The 26,362-nt window shown below is 34.5% G+C and overlaps 4 protein-coding genes and 1 pseudogene across 5 annotated transcripts; 3 read left to right on the top strand and 2 right to left on the bottom strand.

Moving 5' to 3' along the window:
• The first annotated feature begins 684 nt into the window (after nt 1-684).
• On the top strand, nt 685-3,923 carry LOC143633858 (psbP domain-containing protein 6, chloroplastic). The gene is made up of 3 exons (XM_077102082.1): nt 685-979; nt 1,957-2,276; nt 3,550-3,923. The coding sequence occupies exons 1-3, from the start codon at nt 685-687 to the stop codon at nt 3,718-3,720; spliced, it is 786 nt and encodes a 261-aa protein (XP_076958197.1). The 3' UTR covers nt 3,721-3,923.
• A 3,761-nt stretch (nt 3,924-7,684) lies between these two features.
• Nucleotides 7,685-11,375, top strand: LOC143633883 (bZIP transcription factor 17 pseudogene; annotated as a pseudogene). The gene is made up of 2 exons (XR_013153751.1): nt 7,685-9,878; nt 10,680-11,375. The product of XR_013153751.1 is annotated as a bZIP transcription factor 17 pseudogene (transcript).
• Nucleotides 11,376-11,856: 481 nt separating this feature from the next.
• Nucleotides 11,857-12,968, bottom strand: LOC143633859 (protein VACUOLELESS GAMETOPHYTES-like). The gene is made up of 2 exons (XM_077102083.1): nt 12,334-12,968; nt 11,857-12,211 (listed from the first exon to the last, which is right to left on the bottom strand). Exons 1-2 carry the CDS (start codon nt 12,631-12,633, stop codon nt 11,858-11,860), a joined length of 654 nt encoding a protein of 217 aa, XP_076958198.1. The 5' UTR covers nt 12,634-12,968; the 3' UTR covers nt 11,857.
• A 641-nt stretch (nt 12,969-13,609) lies between these two features.
• Nucleotides 13,610-14,687, top strand: LOC143633860 (uncharacterized). Its single transcript, XM_077102084.1, has 4 exons — nt 13,610-13,659; nt 13,753-13,873; nt 13,958-14,030; nt 14,345-14,687. Exons 1-4 carry the CDS (start codon nt 13,644-13,646, stop codon nt 14,591-14,593), a joined length of 459 nt encoding a protein of 152 aa, XP_076958199.1. The 5' UTR covers nt 13,610-13,643; the 3' UTR covers nt 14,594-14,687.
• LOC143633884 (uncharacterized) lies at nt 14,644-20,839 on the bottom strand. The gene is made up of 8 exons (XM_077102103.1): nt 20,794-20,839; nt 17,312-17,396; nt 17,155-17,223; nt 16,959-17,071; nt 16,769-16,880; nt 16,466-16,609; nt 15,261-15,435; nt 14,644-14,880 (listed from the first exon to the last, which is right to left on the bottom strand). The coding sequence occupies exons 1-8, from the start codon at nt 20,837-20,839 to the stop codon at nt 14,755-14,757; spliced, it is 870 nt and encodes a 289-aa protein (XP_076958218.1). The 3' UTR covers nt 14,644-14,754.
• Between the last annotated feature and the right edge of the window lie 5,523 nt (nt 20,840-26,362).

Below are 26,362 nucleotides of genomic sequence, written 5' to 3' on the forward strand. Positions count from 1 at the left end.
TGAGCTGAGCTGAGCTGCTCGTGAGCTCCTGAGCTAGGATCGATAAAAAAAAACTTGAAATTAGCCAAATTTTTTCGAACTCAAGCCGAGCCCGAGCCTCAAACAAAGTAAGTTTAGTCATCAACCCCGAGCTCGAGCCATGTATGGGAAGCATGTCTAGTTGTTTAGGCTTGTAACTCGTCGAGTTATAACAAGAGTTGTGTAAATTTAAGTTTTACATATTTTAAACTTCTGCATATTAATTTCACATTACACAACTGAACTCAAGTTGAGCCTAGGCTCGTTTAAGATTTTTCTCAAGATATATAAAAGTAATTAAAAACATATATAAACTAATTAGAAAATAAAAAAATTAGCCGATGCCAAGCTTTAAAAAGCAGCTCACGAGCCGAACTTGAGCTTTAGAGAAAGAGTTTGAAATCAGCCTAGCTGAAGCTCTCGTAAGCCGGGCAAGAGCGTGAAGAAACAACTTACAAGCCAAACTCTAGCGTGGAAAAACAAGAGTTTGAAAGTCACATGCTGAGCTGGGCACGGCTTAGAAAGAAAATAAAAGGGGTGGTCCGTGGTTTTGTTTGGATTGCACTCCGGTCCACGAACACCCGTGTCAGTCTCACGAACGGTCGAAAACAAAACCTCATCCAAAACCGGATTAAAGCAAGCACACTATTCTCCCTCCACTTCGCCATGGCTTCCGCTTCTGTGTCATCGCTATCTTCAATTTTCTCTTCTTCATCAAAACCACTTTCCTCCAGCAAACCTAAACAGCCTCAACCGTTTGTTCAATTGTCTTCTAGAAGACAGTTCCTCAAACGATCCACTGTACTACTACCGTTAACAACCACGCTAGCTCCATTGCAATTGCCTTCGACCTCACACGCCAAAGAAGTGGAGGTCGGTTCGTACCTTCCGCAGTCGACTTTCGATCCTAGTTTCGTTCTCTTTCAAGCTTCTTCCAAGGACACTCCCGCTCTTCGTGCAGGTAGTTTTTGATATTGAATTTGTGTGTTCTATGTTTCGGTGTTGATCGTTGATGTGTTGTAGCGAGTAGTCATTGATATTTTATGCATAAACAGCGTAATTTTGTCATTTTATTAGGTTCATTTAGGTGCTGTAATTTTGAGCTATTATATTATAGTTCAGTGGACTCTCAGTGAATTTCTTTGTTTAATCTCCAGAATAGTCAATTCTGGTCATTGATATGTCGCATTGCTGCAGTCGATGCATTACGTGCCTAATGCAGTTAACCCGTAGATTGATATGCACCTTATGCAGTTAACCAGTATTTGTATAAATTAGACTAACGCTTGCATTTTGAACAAATCTGACCATCGATTGAGCAATGCTTCGAGTATTGGAACAAATTAGACCATGGATTGAACAAATCTGACTAGAGAACGTCTTCTTTTTTAGTGTTTAATAGTTAACAAGTTAAAATCTTATCTTTAAACACATTTTTAATATTATTTTAATGATGAACGCCTCGCATTTGCAATGAGGTCCGAGTTTTGCAAACTTAATTGACCAAATCTGAACATCGATTGAGTGATCAGTTTGAGTATTTGAACACATTAGACCATCTATTTTAATAAATCTGACCAAAGAGGCAGATATGATGAGAATATCTTATATTTTAGTATTTTAAAGGTAACAATCTAAAATGTTACCTATAACTTAGCTTTTTCTTAATAACGAATGCCTCACATACATGACAGGCGTGTTTTGTGTATCGTGTATGGGCATTTTGGGGTCAAAACGCATCCAGCCGTCACAACATCATTATTGTCAATTTGTGATGTTGATCGAGGTGGATCTATTCTTCTGTGTGCATGTAATTTGAAGCTAGTCAGGCTAAATATTATGACTACAACAACACTGTTGATGCTAGAATCTTATTCCTTTTTATTGTAGTTCCTGAATTTATTACTATAGTAAAATTTTGATTGTAGTTGATTGCAGGAAATGTGCAGCCATACCAGTTTGTTCTTCCACCAACATGGAAACAACTGCGGATCGCTAACATATTATCCGGAAATTACTGCCAACCAAAATGTGCAGAGCCTTGGATTGAGGTGAAATTTGAGGATGAAAAACAAGGCAAAGTTCAAGTGGTGGCTTCACCGTTAATACGTCTGACCAATAAGCCGAATGCAACACTTGAAGATATTGGCAGCCCGGAAAAGGTTATTGGGTCGCTTGGCCCGTTTGTTACAGGAAATACTCTTGATTTGGATGAAGAACTTGTTGAAACATCAGTTGAAAAGATTGGAGACCAAACGGTATCGACTTATAAACTCATCTCTTTGATCATGTTTAAAATTTATACAAGTTATTTTATTTCTTTGTAGATGTTAAACATTTAATCTTGAACCGCATTATATACATTAATATTTAATACTCTATAAGAGCAAAAAAAAAAAAAAAACTATCTTCCTTTAAAGGATGTAATTTAAGTTTGCTGCTCTACGAGGAAGTTTAGTGATTATTGCAGGATGTAATTTAAGTTTGCTGTAATTTAATACTCTATAATATTTATATACATTAATATGTATATTAATGTATACATTAATATACATTAATATTCTATAATATTTATATACATTAATATACATTAATATGTATATTAATGTATACATTAATATACATTAATATTTATATACATTAATATACATTAATATACATTAATATTCGAGGAAGTTTAGTGATTATTGCAGGATGTAATTTAAGTTTGCTGTAATTTAATCTCTATAATATTTATATACATTAATATACATTAATATGTATATTAATGTATACATTAATATACATTAATATTCGAGCCGGGGGTCTCACCGGAAGCAGCCTCTCTATCCCTATGGGATAGAGGTAAGGCTGTCTACATCTTACCCTCCTCAGACCCTACCATAGCATTGCTATTGGTGGGATATACTGAGTACGATGATGATGATGATAAGAGCAAAAAAAAAAAAACTATCTTCCTTTAAAGGATGTAATTTAAGTTTGCTGCTCTAAGAGGAAGTTTAGTGATTATTGCAGGGGTATAGATGTAATTGGGCTTGCAAACGAATCAATCAAACACGAACAATTAAACCAACGAGGTTTTTTTGTTCGTGTTCGTTCGTTAACAGATTGAGTGTGTCTGTGTTCGTTTGTGAGTAGTATAAACGGACGGTTCACAAACATAAACGAACATAAATGAATGACCATATGATGGACAGACATAACCGAGCGAACACCAAGTTAAAGTAAAGGTGGGCATCAATCTGTTGAGGCAAAAAGTTAATAAAACTAGACTAAATTATAAGAGTGATATTTTAATTTCATAAAACTAGAGCTAAATTGAAATGGGCCGAAGTATGTTAAATGAATGTATAAACAGACGTAAACGAACGAACTTAAACAAAGGTAACTAACGAAACAAAATGAAAGTATACAAACACATAAATGACGAACGAGACATGTATTCATGTGTTCACAACTTCACGTGGCACTTATATTATAACATCCTAAGTGATATATATTTGGTTGACATTTATTTAATATGTTGTGCAGTATTATAGGTACGTTTTAGAGACTCCCTTTGCATTAACTGGTTCACACAATATTGCAAAGGCTACAGCAAAGGGAAATACTGTCATCTTATTTGTTGCTAGTGCCAATGATAAACAATGGCCCACATCTCAAAAAACATTGAAAGCTATAGTAGATTCCTTCCAAGTGTAATCTTTTTCTCCATGTAAGTATATGCTAACATCCATGTCAATTATTAAATTTTTTGTATAAACAATATTTTGTTATGTTTCCATAATAGAGCTAAGTAATGGCAGCAATTGATGTTTTGTGAGTTTTATTTAAATGGCCATGAGGTGTCTAACAATCATTGATAGCTAACATTGGAGTCAAATTGTTTATGGAATTATGCATACAAGTGGCAAAATAGGTCAAATGGTAAAATTTAGCATGCATGTTGGCATTATTGACCTTGGTAACCATTGATATAGATGCATTATATGATGAGGAATTATACATCATGATTCATGAGTTAGGATTCATGCAATTTTTTTTGATCGGCTAAATGCTACACTCCACAAGGATTAAATCATTGACCTCTTATTTTATACCCTGATCACCTTACCACCCCACCAAAATAATTACACGTGTGTCGGCGTATGCTAAACTACGCTAACGTGCAGGTACGTGTTCAACTTGATATCCAGAACATTTTGCTTGTGTCATGTAATCATGCTTCTACAATGTTTGCATATATTCTGTATTAACTTTCCTTGTTAGGTAAATACAAGTTTATTTTGTGTCATTAATCATGATATTACACAAGTTTCTAACAGTATATATGAAATTTCATTATTTTCATAAATTTAGAAAAGTAAATAAACAAACCAAGGGAATTATATAGTTTTAGCCTAAAGCATCATTAAGTGTATTTACAGAATATTACATGACCCAATGGTTTATATTAAAGTGTAGCATAGATAAAGGGGATTTAGGTTAGGGGAAAGTTAACGTACAAATGAAATTAACGTGCTAATTGTAAAAATTAAGTAGAGTAATTATGTAATTACTCGTATGTAATTACTCTATGATGTAATTACATAATTATCTATGATGTAATTATGCTAATTGTATTTGATCCAAACCTTGCGTATATAATACCTTTAGTTTCTTAATTTATTCTTAAATTTTTCAATCTTTTGTTTTTCAAAAGAAGGGAAATTCATATTTATATGCGAGCCCAAAAGGTTCATTAAAGTGCATCAAACATATATAGATGATAAAAATGGATCATGCACACACCATTGACCATACTAACCAAGAAATTTAATCATATGTTGGGGTTTATTGTTATTTAAATAATACGGTAAGCAACTATAAACCACGCATTGGCCATGTAGCATTCTATGAGTATGACTAATGAAGGTTTAGACAAGTAATGGGGTTATAAAATAGTTATGTATATGTAGCTTATGGGTGTTCATTGGGTAACTTTTTCGGATTATTTAGGTTTGTGCTTAAAAGAATTGACCCAAGAATCAACCCAAATAAGATTGGGTTGTTTAGGTTTCGAGTTGAACGGGACAAGTAAATTTGTATATGTAGCTTATGGGTGTTCATTGGGTAACTTTTTCGGATTATTCAGGTTTGTGCTTAAAGAAATTGACCCAAGAATCAACCCAAATAAGATTGGGTTGTTTAGGTTTCAGGTTGAATGGGACAGGTAAATTTGGGTTTAATGTAAAACCATATTCTAACTTTAACAAAATGAAAATTTTCATAATTCCAAAACCAAAAAGAAATAAAATGTTCAAAACCAAAAAATAAACAATAAGAAAGATGATAAAATAAAATCAAAACTTTCATAATTCCAAAACCAAAAAGAAATAAAATGTTCAAAACCAAAAAATAAACAATAAGAAAGATTATCAAAACGTATCTCTGGAATCGATTGTTGTCGAACGATCGTTGTGGAAAACAGCTTGATAGGCCGTTTATATTATGGTTCAGTTTCAAAATTAGAAGAGGTTAGCTTGGACTGCGAACTAAATACTAAGTATACCTATAAAAAATCAGGATTACTATTCCTAAAGTGTCTTGGGAATATGGAAAAACCTAACCGAGAACCGACCCAAATTAGGTAGTTCGGGTACAATAAGCTGCTATTCCGGGTTCGGTTTAATCAGGTGTCAGGTCACTTCCTCATTTCTGGTGGTGTTGAGTATTTGGGTACGGTTAAAAAATACACCACTATATTGTAGCTGCTTTCAAGCTACCATATAAATAGTTAGACAAATTAATTATCATTTTCTTCAAAAAAAAAAAAATACCAAATGTTCTGATATTCCAGTATTATTAAAAAATAGCACTCGCAAATATGTTCACACATTAAGCTTAAACCAAGAAATCAAACCGAAACCAAATCGTTAGTCACGATGGTTTAGCACTTTGAATCACAGATGGCCTAAAACCGTCTAAAGTCTAAACCGAGACTTGTCGTATTTATCCTTTTTAATTAACTTAGGGGCTGTTTGTTTATGTCTGAATGGGGTCATTCAGACACTTTTTGCTGAACCGGTCAGCTAAATAGGTGTTTGGTTCGCAAAAAAGAGTTGCTGAATGGGACCATTAAGATCTGAAAGGTCCAGTTTTTTTTTTAGTTGAATGAAAAAGATTTTTGTTTCCCACTTTCACCTCAAATCACCTGAGAAACCAAATCCGCTCCAAGCCCTAACCTCTCCTTCCACCACCACCAGTCGATCGGCGCCTCCACCACCGCTTCTCCAGCCACCACCATCGTCTCTCCCAATCCGACCACTGTCGTTCCCAACCCGACCACCACCGCTCCGTGCTCCGTTCTTACGAGGTAAATCGATCTTCTGCTTATGTATTTGCATCCATGTTTATAATATGTGGACTACATGAGATTTGAAATGGAATACTTGTATATGAAAATATGTGATTTAAAATGAAAATTTGGATGATTTGACTATAGAATTCATATGAATATATGCACATAAGGTGTTTGATGAAATACCTCAAAGAGAATAAAATTGATAAAATGGGGGTATAATCGGGATTAAAGTTTCCGATGGGTTAACATATAACAATTTTATTTATATGTTGATTTGCTTTTATTGTTCAAAGAAATTGTTAGGATTAATTGGAAACAAGGTGTGGAGAAAACTTTTCTTGAAGCATGTATTCACGAGGTAACCGTTAATGGGCGTGAGGGAGGTAGCCTTAAAACATTGTCATGGAATAATATTTCGGCAAAATTAAAAATGCAACATAACTTCATAGTGGAACAAAAACAAATGAGGAACCGTTATGACTATCTAAAAGGAAAATTTTCAGCTTGGAGAAAACTTAAAAACAAAACAGGCAATATTTATAATGCCGTGACAAACATGTTTAATTTGTCGGAAGAAGAGTGGCAACTAGAGATGAAGGTATTTTTTAAACAATAATATCTTTTCTCTCTAAATAGTAGTTCTTAATATATTTCAAGAATCTTATAGAATTTTATAATATTGTTTTTCAAACAGTCTAACAAGTATGTAGAAGCCTTAAGAACCGTGTCACTTGCTTACCCCGAACTATGTACTCAATTGTTTGAGGGTGTGGTTACTTCTTAATCCGCAAGCTTGTGAGCCATGGGTGAGAAACGCAGGAGCGAAATACGGATTATTTTGAATGTTTTTTGTTTAAAGTTATGTTTTGAACTTTTTGGATGTTTGTTTGTTGAAGGTTTATGTTACGAACTTTTTGGGATGTTTGTTTGTTGAAGGTTATGTTATGAATTTTTTAGATGTTTGTTTGTTGAAGGTTATGTTATGAATTCTCTTTATTTTAATTATCCGTCATTCAGTATAGTCATTCCGATATTTGATCAAACAAATAAATTTCATTCAGTACATATAGTAATTCTGCACAGTCATTCAGATGTCTAACTAAACAGCTTTTATTGGTTTAGATGTCTAACTGGTTCAAATTATCTTATCCATTCTGCTTATTGGTTCAGACTTACTGATTTAGACTATGCCAAACAGCCCCTTTGTAGAGTTTACGCGTTTTAATATTATTTATTCCCTTTTAAGCAAAACACACGTTTCTCTTCTCTCAACGCTGCCAGAACCTTCATCTCCGACGAGACCGCCACCAAAACCCTAAAACAATGACCGACGCATCGGCCATCGACGATCCATTATCCTCTCTACCAATTCCACCTCTCAGCCCCTACATACTCTCCAACGATGACCTCACATTTGACGACGATTTCTTCTCATTCGACGATGATCAGTTTTTCAATAATCAATCTCATCCCTTCGATCTGCCGTCTCCTGATCCTCAAGAGTTCATCGATTTTGTGCCTGATTACACAACCGTTGGTACGGAGTCAGGTAATTGTTCTAGAAACCCTAACTTTACGTCACCGGATGGTTCCGGTAGAGTTTTTGCTGACGAAACTGTGAATTTAACATCGGAATTGAGGAATGATAGTTTATTAGGAAATTACGGACAGGACGGTTGTGGAATTGTTGATGTTTCGTCACCGGATGGTTTCAGTAGAGTTTTTGGTGAAGAAAATGTGAATTTAGAGAGGATTTTGAACGATTCGGCCTTGGAATTGAGGAACGAGCTTCCAGTTTCGTCTCAGGGATCCGGAAGCTACGGATCTGCTGGATTAGAACCTGCTATGAATTATCCATTTCCGGATTCTGGAAATTCTGTTGTTAATCGGAATATGAAGCGTTTATCGGCGAGTAATTTTGTGTCTGATCATAAGACCGTCAACATTCTGTCTCCAAAGGATTCAGGAAGAGTTTTTGTTGATGAAAATGTGAATGTAGAGAGGATTTTGAACGATTCGGCCTTGGAATTGAGGAACGAGCTTCCAGTTTCGTCTCAGGGATCCGGAAGCTACGGATCTGCTGGATTAGAACCTGCTATGAATTATCCATTTCCGGATTCTGGAAATTCTGTTGTTAATCGGAATATGAAGCGTTTATCGGCGAGTAATTTTGTGTCTGATCATAAGACCGTCAACATTCTGTCTCCAAAGGATTCAGGAAGAGTTTTTGTTGATGAAAATGTGAATTTAGAGAGGATTTTGAATAATTCCTCAACGGAATTGAGGAACGAGAATCCGGTGTCGTCTGGATCGGAGCATGCTGTGAATTGTCCGTCACCTGATTCTGGAAATTCTGTTGTTAATCAGAAAATGAAGCAAGAAACGGCGAGTAATTTCTTGTTGAAGAGGAAGAACGAGAGTTTTGATGTGAATTCGGAGTCTAGAACGATTAAGAACCGTAGGTCGAATGAAGGTTCTATAACTACTGAAAATTTAAATCAGGCTAATGAAACAGATGTTAAGAAGAAAGCGCGGTTGATTAGAAACCGCGAGAGCACGCAGCTTTCGCGCCAGAGGAAAAAACAATATGTTGAGGAGTTAGAGGATAAAGTCAAGGCAATGCATGCAACTATTCAGGATTTGAATGCTAGAGTTAGTTACTTTGCGGCTGAGAATGCAACTTTGAAGCAACAAATGGTTGCTGGTGCAGGCGGTGGTGGTATGTGTTCACCTTCGGTAATGTATCCACCACACCCTGCAATGGCTCCACTTGGATATCCGTGGATGCAATATCCACCTTATGTTAAATCGCAGGGTTCTCAAGTGCCATTACTCCCAATCCCTAAATTGAAGACTCAACAGCCTGCATCTTCACAGAAATCGAAAAAAGATGTTAAGAAAACTGACATTACGTCAAGGACCAAAACCAGAAAGGTTGCTAGTATTAGCTTTATTGGATTGTTGCTATTTATTGTGCTTTTTGGTGGATTGGTTCCGATTATGAATGTGAAATTTGGTGGAGTAACAGATGGTAGTTATCCTGTTAAGCTTAATAATCTTGAGTTTTACAATCAGCAACACCAAGGAAGGGTGTTGATAGGTAATGAACATGATCATGAACATGTGAATGGAACTAAGCTAACTAACCGTAACGCGAGTGAGCCTCTAGTAGCGTCTCTTTATGTACCGAGGAACAATAAGCTTGTGAAAATTGATGGTAGTTTGATAATCTCATCTGTTCTTGCAAGTGAGAAAGCTATGGCATTTAGGGAAGAACAAGAATTGGTTAAAAAGGAAGAGCAAGAAACTCTTAAAAAGGATGATACTGGTTTAGCAGTTGCTCTAGATTTGGTCCCTGCAATCCCTATTCCAACTGTAAACAGGATTGGTGGAAGACAACCGCATATGTATAGGACTTCAAGTGATCATCAAAGAGCGCTTCCATCAAATGAGGAGGATTTGCAGTCAAAACATGTTGATGGTAACATGCAACAATGGTTTCGCGAAGGTCTTTCTGGTAAATGCTCAATTTTGTATCTTTAATACAGTTTAGCAATACCTAAACAAACAAATGCACCCAGTGAGATTCCACTATAGAGTGGTTGCTCCCGGTGAGTAAGGGTGTTAACGAGTCGAGCCTGAGCTCATCTAGGCTCGAGCTTGGCTCGTTTAACTAACGAGAGCTCAGCTCCAGCTCATGTGCTCAGCTCGTTTCGAGCTCTGTTTCCAAAGCTCGTGCTTGGCTCGTTTTATAAATTAGATTTATAATTAGTTTTATATATATGTTAATTATAATACTTATATATAGCATATTATATATTATTTAATTATTTTTCTCATAAATTTATGCATAATAATAATTATGTATAAATACATATATTTAGTATACATTAGAAAACATTACATAAAGAATAGGGTCGCTTAACAGTGCGAGCTCGATAAGTGAAGCTCGGGCTCCTTTATTAAACAAGCTTATTTTAAGGCTCGGGCTCGATTCGAGCTTTTAGCGAGGCAATCTCAAGTAGCTCACAAATGGCTTGCGAGCCAGCTCGAGCTTGATAAATGAAGTTTGGGCTTGACCCGGGCTCGTTTGATAAACAAGCATACTTTTAGGCTTCTGCTCGTTTAAGCTCGGCTTGATTCGAGGTTTAGCGAGCCGATCTCGAGTAGCTTACAAATGGTTTGGCTTGTTTAGACTCCTAACCCCCAGCTCAAAGAACCCTTTTTTGCCTGATTATGACTGTACTCACTAAAACATAGCAGCGTGATTGTTTATGTTTTATAAGGGTACTAATCTGAAACTGTTTGTGTTACATAGGACTAATGTTGAGTTCAGGGATGTGCACTGAAGTATTTCAGTTTGATGCATCTGTGGCCGGAGCTTCAGGAGCCATAGTCCCTGCCATGGCAGTCAACATCACCGCCACCAAAAACCACCACAACTCAACTCACGTCACCACCGTGAAGAACAGAAGAATTCTCCACGGTCTTCCAATACCTCTTTCAGATTCCATCACCAACATCACCAAAGAACAAGTATCGGGTCATGACTCAAAGCACGAGGACCACCTCAAAAACAAGTCGGTTTCATCAATGGTGGTTTCAGTGCTTGTTGACCCTCGGGAGGCGGGCGATGGCGGTGATGTTGACGGCGTGATGGGCGGCATTGGCGGTGGTGGAAAAGGTAAGTCTTTTGCAAGAATATTTGTGGTGGTTCTTTTGGATAGTGTGAAGTATGTGACCTACTCTTGCAGGCTTCCTTTGAAAGGAGGTAGTCATGTTGTAACAGCTTAATAATTAACGTAATGAAACTTTTGTAGATATAAACTCATAATATAGGAATGGATGAATATGTTTTAGTTTACTTTTGATTATCAATTGTGTTCTTTGTGGTCTGGATATAGTGACTTATTAACAAAGTATCTCAAATTTCAGCTATCTCATCCTTTTTTAAGTTCATATTATTTACCCATTTTACTTTTTATGGAATCTATATTTTTATAGATCATCTAGATGCTAGTTGCTAGATATGTACCTGGATTAGTTTTCGATTATAACGAATAGAAAAAGAAACAAATTTTGATGGACGAATATAATCATAAACTTATGAGTAACCCAAATCAAAATCGAGTGCTTTGGTAACTAGATTATCGTGAATTGGCACGTATAGTCGAATACACATTTCGTGTTAATTGTTTTGTTAAAATCATCAAAATAAATAATACACATTGTAATTGTTTGTAGCGTGTTACCATCATTATCTTTATAACCAGTTTCTCAGTTTCGGGTCTACTGGTACAATAAGCCATACGCATTTCACATTTTATACATTTAAAGAAAATAATTTAGCAAGTGACAAATGATTACAAGCCGCGTCGAATTCAATAAATTTTTATGTAGGGAAAGTTAAAGGCTCCAACAGTCGAACTTACGATTTTTCATTTGAAAACTCGGTTAAAACAGTTATGAAAAATGATAATGATGCAAGCTATAGCCTCATACATAAGAAGCAGCATTTGAGAGTCCCATAAGAATTGCAAGGGCTTCCATTGGCGTTAGTTCTACCTGAGCCTGACCATTACTTGGACCCGGCTGAGCTGTTGATGCACCCGGTTGAGTCGTTGGTTCACTAGGTTCGGGATCTGACCCATCATCCATCTGATACAAACCCATCTTTATCTCGTTTGTTGCACATAACGTGTGAACTCCATAGTTTGCACACACCCGACACTCGTAAGACCAATGCTTTGCATCCAACGACTTTCTGCACATTTTACAAACTTGGTTCTGAACCCCGGCTGGGCTTCCATGGTTGAGGTCTAGCTCGTGCGGGTGAGCTTTAAGAGTTACCTATTCGTGTAAACACAATCGTTAGAAGCCAAACGGTCAAACCCCTTTCGACCTGTTGCTAATCTTGCTTAAATAACCAAAATCACAGTTAACAAAACAACATAATAAAAGAACTAACATACCTTTGGAGGGAGGAAAGCACAATTGACATGAAGATCAACTTCACACAAAGCACAACAGTATGAGAACCTCGAACCGTTGGTCCCACACGCGTTACACAAAAAACAATTTGACGGGTAGGTCGGGTACGGGCTAAGAATGAGATAATGAGGTGAATGAAAAGGGTGTCTTATATATCGAGTGGCATTCCCACAATGCTCGTGAAGAAAAAAGTTGCACTGCCAACACGCGTAGATAGTTTTATCACAGAATTTGTCGCAACCAGAGCACCGTAGCTGTTGCCCGAGTTGCACTTGGTACATGGACAAGTTGTGTTCATGGCTGAAATGCTTGTACTCGATGATTTGCAGATCTCTTTGCTTTTGTGAAGGTGGAGATATGTAAATGACTAAATGTATGTATAGATGGTTTGTTGATTTGGTATGGACCAAGTCAAAGTCAACTATGGGCAAGTGGATATTATGTTAAGAAGTCAACTCTATGGATTCCTTTTAAGGACTTTCTAGGTTAGTTATATAACTGGATTTGATTTATCGATGTTGGATATGATGGGCTTGACTTTGTTGGGGTTGACCTTATAAGGGATCAATTAGTTGTTTCCTTAGTTTTGTTTTTGAATTGATTTTTAAGTATTATTAGTGTGTATATAATACGTATGGAAAACTATACATGTTCACTTGATTTTGGGTGTGTAAACATGGACCCATAATATGTCATAATATTTATATTCGCTTCAACGACTCTACAGACAATAATTTAAGGGGTCAAACTATAAGAAAGTGACAATGTTGAATAGCTTTCTGATAAAATATTTTTGTTAGTCAAGGCCCTAACCTCCGTAGTCTCGCCATGTTGTTCGAATATTATATTGTTGGTGTCCCGTCGCATATAATTTAAATTGAGTTGTGGTAATAATGATGTATTTTAGTATTTAATCACGGTAAGTGAGGGTTGCGTAACAAGTTCAAACTCACAAAGATTTTGTTCGGTCAAGACGGGATGATGGGTATATGTGGTTCCCGAATACCCTTTTGTTCATATTACTTTTATTATAAAAACTTGAAGCATTAAATACGATTTTATATGTATTTGAAGGGCTTTTGGTACGTACATACTATAAAGAAGATGCACCAATCCTTACATAAACTCTTTATATTCTTTTCTTCATTCAAAAGCACAAGTACTCTTCTTGACCACTATGCAAGTATTCCTATCTTCCTTGACAAGCATCATTCATATGAACTCCCATCTTGTTCTTCATATATATTAATTACTACACAAAAACTCAAGTCTCATTCAACCTTTGTAAGGCATGGGCCAATCTATTGGTATCTTTCCAACTTGTCTATTTCTAATTTTCTGTTTCTTTTTTTTTTCCTTATATTTTTACAATATTTGATGTGGACGGATCGACTCGACAGGAAAAGAAGAAAAGAAAGATATCGGTCCAATCATAGGAAAATGCTACGACAAACACTTTTCAGACGGTAACAAGAAATGGAACTCAGCCAAGTTTTATCATGCAGTCAGTGAGATCGTCGAGTATTTTTCACCTTTTTATTTAGCATTTTCTCATTACATCAAAAAATGCAACAATATTTTATTGCTTTATGTTTGTCTTGATAGAGAAATGAACACCATGCTTGGTAGCACTCAGTTTCATGTTCCAAAGGCTTCTACCCTTGAACAAGCCTACCATGTAAGTTCTTACGATAATAATTTGCTTTCTTTAAGAAAAATAACAAATTTATTACATTAGTAATCTAAATCATTGAATTAAACAAACCCTTTTGACGGTTTGACTTATTTGACTTGTTTCTTTATTATTATTATTATTATTATTATTATTATTATTATTATTTATTTTTTTAGACACTTTTAACATAAAAATTATCATCTTTAGTTACTTCTAACAAACACAAGAACACAATTCAGATTTGTTATTTTGGTCAAACAAATATGATTCAAAAGTTGATGAAATATTTGGAATGGAATAATGAGAATGAATTGCAGAAGCACCACAAAGGAAAAGAGAAGTCATTAACCAAGGAAGAGTTTCAAAGAATCTTGCAAGATGTAATCCTGGATTCCGGTGTAACCGGAATGGGAATCAAAGACATATTCCTCTTCATCTTCGGAATACCTATCGTAACCACATTCATCAAGCAGCGGGCCGCCCCAAACGCCATTCCCAATGACGTTTTCATCCCCGCTGTCACCTCTGCATCCGTCTTCCTCCTCGCCAAACTTAACAAAATATGATTGTTATATTAACTATTGAACGTTCGACGGTTGTGTTATGATACTATGTTAAACATGTTTTTTTTTAGATATTAAGATTCAGAAATGCCATCTTATTGACAAGAAGAAAACATGATCAAATATTCAAATATTGGAAATGTATAAACATAAAATTAAAAATCTTAGTGCTCCAATTTGGCTGCTGCTGATGCATAACTCACACTGCTGTCTCGTGTGCTTTTGCATTGGCTCGATTGCTCGTATCGAACAAATTTTATTTTTATTTTCGTCGAGCAGTTCTTTGACATCTGGTCAATAATCACAGAGATTTATTAGAGGAAAATATTAAATAATAATAATTTAAAAAGACATAAGGGTGTTTGGATGTGCTTTTGATGTTTGAGTCTTTGATAAATTACAAGTCTCTAATAAAATTTTTACATAGGAAGAACAAAAAGATATTGTTGTGAAAAATAGAGATTTAGTGGTCAAATTAAGTCAAGAAAAGGGGTAATTAGGTAATTTTACATTGCTCTTTGATGATGTGAAAACGATTATTAAAGCTCCTAAATAAACAAAAAACAATTTTAAAGCACAAATCCAAAGTTCCAAACACCACATTTCATTATTCGCACAACCGATTATTTTCAAAATAAAGTAAAATGAATTTATAAGCGGGCTTACTTACATGGAGAAAAACACTGATGGGATGGCGTCCACAAATAGTATTATCGGTTTCCAACAAATATTGTTTGAACTCATCCGGATCTCTGGTTTCAATAATATCCATTCCTATTTTGTCCAATGCCTCAATTGATTTATAAATAGGTCCATGTTTTTTGTCATAGTGCATGTAGTTAAACCTATATGTTATATAAATTAGCATCCACATGTATAATAAAGGGATAATGTATATGGAGATAGCCTAGTTATTAATCCAGCCAAAAACATGCCAAATGATAAAAATAATCAATTGTTTTATAAAGACATCAATTTCAACATATACCATGTTCACACCTCATTAAAGAATTTTTTTTGCATTTTCAAAACTTTTATGGGCATTTTCATCATTATATAAATTAGCATCTACATGAACTAATAAAAGGATAATGTATATGGAGGTCACCTAGTTATTCCAGTATAAACCACGCCAAATGGCAAAAGCACCCTTAAATTATTATTATGTTTTAAAAAAACATCAACTTCAACCGATAACATTTTCACACCTCATTAAAGATAAGGGGATTTTCGTCATCATACATGTCTTTGGCCAAAATTGCTATAAATGAAACCAGAGCAAACAAAAAGTTGAATACTTGGTGGCCTACATATGTATTTCTAATTAATAAAGGGGAAAGTGAATATGGGGCTGTTAAGCGTGTAAGGTTAGATGCGAAACCATCCAAAACTACGTAGTTTTGTTAAAAATCCTTCCAAACTTTAATTCCTTTATTAATCTTTATAAAATTTGTCAAAAAATTGAATATCTACCTCCATCTAATATCATTGTCTCCGACCAATACAATTGTCAAAACCAATTAATTTTGATGTCCCCATTTGAAAGATTGACCCTGGGGTATTAATTTGATTTCCTCATTTTCCCATTTGATGATCAGTAATTGAGCTTTAGATTAAAGAACATGTTTTGAAATTAACACAATGTATTTAAACAATAGTTTGTTTATTATTAGGTTTAAAATGCTAGATTTGATGAAGTTTTTCATCATCATTTTTTTTTATTTAATTAAATTGGGAAAGTTAATTTTAGTTGACCAAACTTATTTTAAGGAATTAAAGTTTTGATTCTTTTTATATATGTAAAATTAACAGCCCCATATTCACTTTCCCCTTAATAAAATAAATAAATACAAGGGATTAAAATTTGTAACGTACCGAGAACCCCAATGACAAAAATCCGAGGAAACCGAAAAGAAATTTGTTGGGTCGTCAATATATTTTGCCAACAAGTGTCCATACATGGCTTCACTTTCTGCACTCACAGCACCGACCATAATAGGAACAACTTTAACTGTATGCCTGTAAAGGGTAAACTTGTAAATTCAGAGGCAGTTGAACGTTTGACCAAAAGTCAAACAGATCATCTTTGGTCCAGGACTAAACGGGCCTGGTTCATCGTGTACGATTCTAGAAACTATACTAGCGTCTCAACTTGTTTTAGTAAAAGACGAAACTAACCCTCGAAATACTTTGGCGAGATATGGTAAGTGCATTTCCATGCTATGTTCAGCCTCGTCGACATTTAGATCCATCATGTCAAACTTTCCAGTAGCTTTTAGCTCTTCAATAACTATTGTCAAATCAATAACAAACTTTAATTAAGACATACCATATGTAGTTATTAACCTCGAAAATAATGTAAAAGTACCTTCAAGATCAATAGGGAGATCGCCTATTGGTGTCTTGTAAATTGTTGCTTTTGAAAGAGCACATTTAGGAGTGTAATGATGATGTGACGGACCAAGAAGAAATATTCGAGTACTGAAATAATGTAAATATATATCAATATATAAAAATAAATGTGTGTTTTTATATAAATTTATTATTTTGATGAATAAGGTTACATGTTAGTTGGATCGATATTTCCAAATGCGAAGGCTGCTGCACGTCCAGAATAAGAATAACCTGCGTGTCTAGTGGAATCATACCACCAAAATTACAATTTAAAGTGGTTAAGAAAAGCAAAAATACGAGTAACATTGAAGGTGCACGTTTACTTACGGAGCAATGACAGCCCTTACGTCGGGAGACTTGCTCAGGCCACATTCCCTAAGCCATCCATCGAGTTCTTCCTCCAACTTTTGAGCTATAATAAGAAAAATATGCATAAAAGGGTACAATATTTTGATATAAATATAATGATGTTTGCATATATGTATCACATACGTGAAACCAAAGATTACAAGCTACATATATGTTTTATTATTTTTTGGTTTTGCCAAATATTAATAACATAAAAAAACTGGAAAAAAAAATTGTGTTTAAAATTGGTTTCACGAGTTTTCAAGTATTTTAGTGGTTTTTATTTGGTTCCTTCTCTGTGTGTATAAATATATATGCTCAATTAACATTAATATACAAATCAAATAAACCTCAAGCCCATAAACAAAATAATCAAAGAAAATTGGTAGGAAAAACAAGATTCTTTAGTAGTATTGTAATACTTCTATCCCCGAAACAAACCTAAAACTTTCAATAACCAAATCCTGAAATTGCTTGCAAATGCATTTCCCAATTAATCATTAACAATTTATAACTATGTAAGACATATTAAGGTTAATAATTTATATAGATCATCCAACTGTTCCCTTAACCGCAAATAATACAGTATTAAGCTTATAACTGTCTAATCTTTATATAATCCGAATTCTGAAAACAATTGAATCAAATAACCCCACAAAGGTGGTAAATTACATCAATTCATAATTCCTGCACAGACACTAAAATCAATTCTTAACTAAAAGATTTTAACTTTATGACAATTACTTAGATTATATTATATATTAGGGGCCCATTTTCTTTACTTGGACCGGGTCCGAAGTTTTGTTAGGGATTCTCGGGGATGAGCCTACTTGTATCCCCCCAAAAAAACCTAAAATTTTCAATTCAAACCCTGCGCAAACCAGTTTCCCAATTAATCATCTTTCAACCGCATAAATAAAGGTCTAACCTTTACATAATCTGATAACCATAAAACAGTGCTAAATTACACCAATTCATAATTCCTGCAAAATACTTGACATACTACTGAAATTTCTTAACTAAAAGAATGCCTTCAATAATTAAAAGATTTTAACTTTCTCACAAATATTTAAATTTTACTCGTCCCGGCCCGAAATTACCAAAAAATACCTAAATTTTTCAATATTCAAATCCTAAAATTGCCTACAAATCAATTAGTCATCTTTCAACCCCATCAATAATAATTTGGGCTAACAAATATGTCTAATCTTTACATAATCTGAATACAAACAATTGTATCATCAAAATAACCATAGCAAAGAAAAGTGATAAATTACACCAATTCATAATTCCTACTTCAATTCTTAATTAATTAAAAAAAGATTTGAACTTTATTAAATAAATAAAAGGTGGGTATGAATGAATTAGTGTTAAAGGACGTCTTACGATGATTAGAGTACCATGAGCCTGCGTGTGATGCTCTCCTCATCTTCTCCATTTAACTCGCTTGATTGATTGATTCCTGGTGAACCTGGTGACTGACTTTACATACAAAAAAGTAACACAAGATTCTTCCAAACACACCAATTATTTGTGTCTAGTGAAGGGGTTTAAATGAGCTTATCTTGACTGGCTCGAGCTTGGCTGTTTCAAGCTTTTTTTCAAAAGCTTGAGTTTGACTTGTTAGTTGTTTTTTAAAGCTAGGGATCTGACTCGTTTATTATTTATTAACTAACTTATATATGTTTTTTTATACATGTAATTTGAGAAAAACTTTAAACGAGTCTAATCTTAACTCAAGTTCTTGTAGTACCTTAAGCGAGCCAAAGCTTAACTCGAGCTAGACTAAGTAATATAAAACTAGTACATAAAAATCAAGAAAAGAGAAAACCAAAAACACACAATGAGATAACTAAATGCTAATGCTCGACAAGCCTAAACGAGCTTCCCATATAAGGTTCAAGCTCGGGCTAGATCACTAAATGAGCTAATTTGAGGCTTGGCTCGGATTGAGCCTGATAAAAGATCAGCCGTTTCAAGTCTTTTTATGAATCCGAGTTCAAGTAGCTCGCGAGCTAGCTCATTTGGGTGGACGCTTACTCGAAATTGACTCGTTGTAAATTAAGCACTGGCTAGGTAACAAAAGCTGTCATGCTGTGACAGTGTAGTACGCGAATTCAGTCAATATTAGTTAGGTTATTTACAGTAAAGACAATAAACTCATAAAAATAAACTATTAAACGTCCACAATAGTAATTAGAGGTGCACAAATCGGGTATGGCTAATGATCGGGTATGACCGGGTATTGGCCATACCCGAGTCGGGTTGGGCCCGGGTATAGAACCGGGTATTTGAATCCCTAATTATGGGTATTGGAAAAACCTTATTTTCGTGTTTTTTTTTTAATTTTTTCCAAGCATAGATTGGGTTTTTTAAGGGGATGCACTTTTTTGTTGTAATTTTCGTGTATTTTTCGGGCATATATCGTGTATTTGAAAAACCCAGTTTCGTGTATTGGAAAACCCCGTTTTCGGGCATGGAATCGGTTCTGGTTTTTGAGTATTACCTGGTACAAATCGGGTCCGGGTACGGTTTTGGTACGAAAATGCATACCCTATTCGTATCTTACGGGTAGTAAAAACACGGGTATAAAAACATCGGTCCTGGTTTTTTTACGGGTCTAGTTTCAGATACAAGTTTTTTATACAACTCTAATAGTTGAAGTTTAAGTGTCTCATCCATAACCACCTAAATTAATTTGTATATTGTTTTAAATCTTATCAATTTTCATAATTTGTCTTTTTCCCGCATCTAGAATAATATTCGTCAATTTCAATTCAAATTACAATTTGGCTTAATATTCTCACAAAATCGCATTTGGTTGTATAATAATATTTTCACCCCCAATAAATGCAGTAATTAAATATCAAACAAGATTTTTGTTGTATAATATATTAAATATCAATAATGAGGAGAATGACATAAAAGTAATACCTCATATATTAACTATAGTATTGTTATATATTTTTTTAAAAACATATAAATTCTCTCACCATTTTTAAATGTTCGTCATTTTTTATGCGACATTTTTTTTTAAATTTCACCATAATAACGAACGATATTTTATCTTTAATGTGACTATAGTATTGTTATATGTTTTTATTTTTTAAAAATAGTTGGTTTTTATACATTGTGTTATAGGTTAGTAACTATGCTTTCTATACATTGTCTTTTTCAATTGAATTTTCGATATATTATGTTATAAATTCTAAGTCATTTTGTTTTTTAATATGTTATTCATTGTGTTTTTTTATGGTGTGTTTTAATGTGTTGTTTTGTCCATTGTGTCTTTACACAAAAGGATTTTGGATTCTTTTGTTTTAGTTTTTCAAAAGTATAACAATAGGATAGTCATATTAAAGATAAAAAAACATACAATTTTATGGTGTAATTTTTTTTAAATGGCGTATAAAAAGGTTATGGACGTTTAAAAATATCTAAGGAATTGAAATACGACTTACATGTAGAAGATAAAGAAGCTTTATATCCATTATTGCCCTTACCCATTTGGTCCCCACTTAAACACATGACATTTACTGGTTTATTCTTAAACTTCTTAGTAAAATATACCTTTCTATTATATCCTAACCGTTTATTATATATTCATTATTGCTACATATAATTATCAAAAGTAATAGTTATATTTGCATTAAATATACTCATTAAAAGATTACGTGTTTTTCTATTCAGAACATAATAAATAAAGAAAATAAAATACAAAATTTGACTATTTAAATGAATCAAGCATAACTAACTCTCATAGAAAAATCATTTTATTTTTTGTTTTGAGCATACACAATATGTCTAAGTCTACATACTCTTGCTTGGTGCTACTTGTTATTGTTATTGGAGGTTTGTTAGTTCTCTTGCTACTTTTTTTAATAAATCATCACGCAGATCAAAACGTTTATATTTGCTTATCATGTTAGTGTTTGCTTTTATTTGTTTTCAGCTGGAGTCTCAATGGTCGAAGGCGGCACATGCTTGGAGCATATAATTAGTGGGCAAGGTTGTGAAATTGGGGCATGTAAAAAAACATGCGCGATATAAGACACCCTAACGGCGATGGAAAATGCAAATATTACAGGGAGGGTGATACTAATGTATGTGATTGCTATTACCCATGTTGATGATATGTCAAAAATCCAAATAGCTTGCAAATGAAAAGTCTTAGAGAGTTTAGAAAAAAGTTTATGAACCTGTGATCCTCTCTAATAATAATATTAATGATTTTCTTGAGATTATTATGAGTTGTATATGCAATTACGTTTATAAAAGATTACCAGGTTATACCCATACATGCATGCATGCATACATGCATACATACATACATACATACTAGTTGGAACCCGTATGATGCGATGGCAGCGACAATTTACAACGTTGTACTTGTTTTCTGTTATTTTATATCGATCATCTCGGGATATATTGTGCTGTATTTTTGTTAGTTTTCATGTTCGTGGCAATAGTTTGGTCTATTTATGTAACGAGACTTATTGCCTTTCATATCTAATATAGATAATAACAAACACATGAATAAGAAAATATCAGTCATACACATAATAATTTAAAAATAAAAATCCAAACACCGATAATATTAACACATGTAATCAAATGCTAAGAATGTCCTAAATGGTTTTTATCTAGACATGAACTTATCTAACTCCTTTCACATTTAAGCTGATCAATTCAAACTGTTTCAATTAAAGCTAATCATAATTAACCAAATTCACAAAATATAAAAAAAACTCTTTAATGCACAAACATAAACAAATTATCGTGAAGATAAACGGAAGTTAACAAACGTTAACAAACACCTAGCCGAACATTCACGAACACAACTGAAAAAACATGACGTTCATCTTCTGCTTGTTGGTATTTTGAATCTGTCATTGTGTATTAGATAGTGTTGTTGCCAAAATGTATGTGATGGTCCACCATCTTCTGCTTTGTATGCGCCTGAATACAAACAAAATTCTCAAGTTTGGACCCTCCCCCTTTGGCCTTTGATTCGTTTGACTAATTACTATCTTGGGCCCTTAATCAAGTGATCCATTTTCTTGAACAACTGGAAGAGCTTCATCTTTGCAAATGCCTTGGTGAACTGCTTCCTGCTTTTTAAATACATCTGTACAATACAACACATATGGTAGGATCATTTTATAACACTATAAGTGTGATGTGCATAGACACATTTGCAAACGTCATGAATGATCCTAAATATGATTATGCTTATACTAAAGTCACAAAAAGACGCACAGCTGAAGGCATACTCCAAAAATAACTAAAATGACACTTAATCTCATTAATAGAATCAGAGTACATTTATTAAGGCAATAACAATAAACGCTGTAATGAAAAAGCAATGACCAGTTAAACCATTTAATATTCGATACACAATGGCATGTGGCAACTGTTAAAAGTTTTTTATACTTAAACAGGCTGCAAGCAAAATGAATTCAGAGGAGTAGAAAATGATGTGTATATAAGTGTTACCCTTAAGCTTTAACATTTTCCTATCAGAATCACATGTTGCAGTAAACTTCGATCTGTTTGATAAAAGTGTAATTTATTAGTTGGATTGACACCAATTACATGTGATATTTTTAGTAATGCAATTGGTTAAAAGAAATAACCTGTGATTCGTGAGCAAACGACAACTAAAACTGATGCAAGTATTTCACCGAACAACTTATAAGCACGTGATGTTCGGTTTATTTGTACATATATTAGTATGTTAACTTAGTTGTTTTACTCGTTTAGTTTAGGAACTTTGGTACTTCATACATGTTTATTGTGTTTCAGGTCACAGGTACTTAACACGCTTAATTTGGACCTGTACGAGCATGGAATGAAGACCCGGGATGTTCAGCACGCTTACCGAGGCAGTCATTTGGATTTGCTGAGAAAAGAGACCCATCGCGTAGTGTGATGGGTGTTGAAGGGGGGGCATCGCGGCCCTGGAAATATTGACCAGGCGTTGACTTATGGTCCATCGAGTAGCGCGATGGACCTGGGGAGGAGACCATGAAAGTTAGGTGTACGCGATGGTCCCCAGAATCGTGAAAGTTAGGGTTTTTTCATATATTACATTTTGACGACCCTAGACGCCATTCTGCACCTTCTAGACGATTTTCAGAGCAGCAAGGAGACCCACCATCACTTCCAATCATCTCAAGGCATATACATGTCCTATTACATCATAACCGAAGCCCGAGAGATGTCGAGACGCGGCTAGATCCTTCGAGTCATACCCGGGATGTAAAGTATTGTATCTTTCAGTTTTTCTCATGTATTAAGAACGAATTGATTGTAACTATCTTTGATGTTAATCTATGAGTATTGATGTCTAGTATGATTGTGCACAACGTCAGTTTAGGTTTATTTCGATCAGAACGATTAGTGTGTTAGTTGCTATGATAATTGCTTGTAGAATTGTTTTGACCTGTTAATTGCAAGAAATCATACGTTTGCCCTTAGTTGAGTCACACTGGCAGGGACCGTTTGATAACCAGTGCCGTGTGTCAGCGAGCGTGGATGCCTAAGGTTTAACCGGTTAGTCAGTCTGTAGTTGACACAGGATAGTTTATCTGTTAAGTTGCATGAGTTTGCTGTTAGGTTGCGTACTTGGATTCCCGGGTGTGATTTGTCTTTGTTAACTGATTGAAACTTTGATTACTTGTTCGTTTACTATAAAACCAAACTGTTTGCTAGTGTGATCAGCACTTTACTTGAACCACTTCATAATGTTATGAATCATTTTCACTGCACACCAACCACATACTCCTCGTGGTTCGACACCCTACTTACCCTGACTAGCTTAAGGTGATTAGGACACTAATTTAATTGTTTTTGACTAGATAGCGACAGTCTAGCATCAGCACGCTATAAGCATTTAATCGAACAGAGAACAGTCAAACTAAGATCTTTCAAACCTGTTTATGAAATTAAGATAACTATAAATACCTATTTATATCAGTTTAATTCATCATACTTTCCTAAATTTGTCAATACTAAATCACTGAACTTTGGTTCATACTACATCCAAACTGATCATTTAAAATGTACAAAGATACATTTAAAAAAAGAGTAAGGGTGTCACATATATTTCCCGCCATAAAGTTTTGTTCTTACCAAATCTGAAAAAGTCTACTTGTGTATGTATACGTATACTTTTTTACATAAGCTTTTGTGTCATTGATGCTAATTACAGAATGGTTAGCTATGGCATATCTATTGTCTAGTATGCACATAATTAGTGACTACTTACAAAAGTGGCGTCGGTTCTTCTTCCCATGCCTTCCAAAAGCTGTCCATGGTCGCGTATTAATTTAATTCTGGGCATCAGTTTCTGCGAATGAAAGCTTTTGTGCATTAGTATTAATTTATAATCACATATCTCATGTATGCTCATGATTCTTTTATTATTATTCTTGATAGCTTTAGCAAGTCATAAGGTTTTCAAGACCTCAATTTACTGCCAGTTAATAGCATTATGTAACAGTTTGCCTAAAAGATCAATGTTTGCTATTACGGTGTGTTATTATACTATTCGTAAACAAATAGTAAACATATGGTATCAACCATATTGCACAGAACTATACTGCCAAATAATGATTAAAGAAAAGACTGAAAAAACACGGTTAATAGCATATTGACGTGGTTAAGTTTAAAGCATGAATCACATTCAAGGTTGCAAAAGTCGCTAGGCGGACGACTGGGGAGTTGGGTGTACTCGGAGTACTCGGGGAGTACTCAGAGAGTACACGAACATGGTAAATATGAAGAAAATTAATTTTTGGATATTATATATATGTTAAATATCATTATTTTACTAATATTTATAACAAAATATGTAAATATCAATATAAAATAGAAGAAATACACAATAAATTATTCTAAGAATTACTAATCATGAATTAAAAAATGATATTTGTTCTTTAATATTTTAGAAATAAGAATTATGTTTTATTTTTTAAGTCAAAATCGGCTCAAGTCCACCGACTAAATGTGATTCTGGCTGAGGTTGACCATCTTTGATCAATTCTTTGTAACTAGGCGGAGTTAAAGAAACTCCCCTCGGCGACGTACCTTGTAGCGAGTACTTGGGGAGTACTCGGCCTTGTAAACCTACTTTTACAACATTGATCACATTTGATCCTTGCTTAAAAGAAATTAATGTCAGCCTGTCAGCCCGTATAACTAAACAAGTTGACCCACTAATCGAATGAGGTCTCTTAGTTTAGGTTGATAGTTATGTACTTCTTGTAGGCATGCTTGTTCTGCCACAATATGTTGAACCTCTGTTACTAGTGTGTTGAATGTCAGCACTTGTTGGTATTTTGAATCTGTCATTGTGTATTAGATAGTGTTGTTGCCAAAATGTATGTGATGGTCCATCATCTTCTGCTTTGTGTGCGCCTGGATACAAACAAAATTCTCAAGTGACATACGTGGTGTGTATAAAAATCGTGGTGTGCTATGCGCATATGCACAATAAACAATTTCGAGGGATGCCTTAGTGGCATGGTTTTTAGTTTTTACACTCTGAAGCCCAAAGCCCATATTTTGCATGTTTTATTTGGTCATTTGGATTTACAGAGAAGGTAAATTTCGGTCTAATAGGATTCAGTAAATTTTAACATACTTTTTGGTCAAATAGGATTCAGTAAATTAAAAAGCCCATCTATAAATGTTGACGTACGTTTTGGTCTAATAGGATTCAGTAAATTTTGACAAATAGGCTGCCCAAGTCACTATGCGCATACTCAAAGAATAGCTGTGATCTTGTATTATTATGGGTCGAAATAACTAAACGAACCGGACGTTCATGAACCGTTCGGCTAGAAGTTCGTTTATATTCGTTTTAGTAATAAGCGAACGTTTTTTTTTGTTGATTTACTTAAACAAAGCAAACATGAATACATGTCTCGTTCGTTAATTTATCACTTTTGCATATCATCAAATACCTGGCATGCATGTTAGACAACCAAAGCATTTCATCACTGATAAAGTCATACAAAAAGACAG

This window comes from Bidens hawaiensis, unplaced genomic scaffold (genome assembly GCF_021521415.1).
Source record: "Bidens hawaiensis isolate Kalapana, Puna unplaced genomic scaffold, B.hawaiensis_p1.1 tig00006913_1, whole genome shotgun sequence".
Classification (NCBI taxonomy): domain Eukaryota; kingdom Viridiplantae; phylum Streptophyta; class Magnoliopsida; order Asterales; family Asteraceae; genus Bidens; species Bidens hawaiensis.

Excerpts from the sequence above, each read along its gene's own strand:
- LOC143633858 (XM_077102082.1), top strand. The coding sequence starts at position 685 with ATGGCTTCCGCTTCTGTGTCATCGCTATCTTCAATTTTCTCTTCTTCA. Across the intron at positions 980-1,956 it reads CACTCCCGCTCTTCGTGCAG|GAAATGTGCAGCCATACCAG; the intron begins GTAGTTTTTGAT and ends AGTTGATTGCAG. Across the intron at positions 2,277-3,549 it reads AAAAGATTGGAGACCAAACG|TATTATAGGTACGTTTTAGA; the intron begins GTATCGACTTAT and ends TATGTTGTGCAG.
- LOC143633859 (XM_077102083.1), bottom strand. The coding sequence starts at position 12,633 with ATGTACCAAGTGCAACTCGGGCAACAGCTACGGTGCTCTGGTTGCGAC. Across the intron at positions 12,212-12,333 it reads GTGCTTTCCTCCCTCCAAAG|GTAACTCTTAAAGCTCACCC; the intron begins GTATGTTAGTTC and ends TTACACGAATAG.
- LOC143633860 (XM_077102084.1), top strand. Across the intron at positions 13,874-13,957 it reads GCAGTCAGTGAGATCGTCGA|AGAAATGAACACCATGCTTG; the intron begins GTATTTTTCACC and ends TTGTCTTGATAG. Across the intron at positions 14,031-14,344 it reads CCCTTGAACAAGCCTACCAT|AAGCACCACAAAGGAAAAGA; the intron begins GTAAGTTCTTAC and ends AATGAATTGCAG.
- LOC143633884 (XM_077102103.1), bottom strand. The coding sequence starts at position 20,839 with ATGGGTAAGGGCAATAATGGATATAAAGCTTCTTTATCTTCTACAT. Across the intron at positions 17,072-17,154 it reads AATATCGATCCAACTAACAT|TACTCGAATATTTCTTCTTG; the intron begins GTAACCTTATTC and ends ACATTATTTCAG. Across the intron at positions 16,610-16,768 it reads CTCGCCAAAGTATTTCGAGG|GCATACAGTTAAAGTTGTTC; the intron begins GTTAGTTTCGTC and ends TACCCTTTACAG.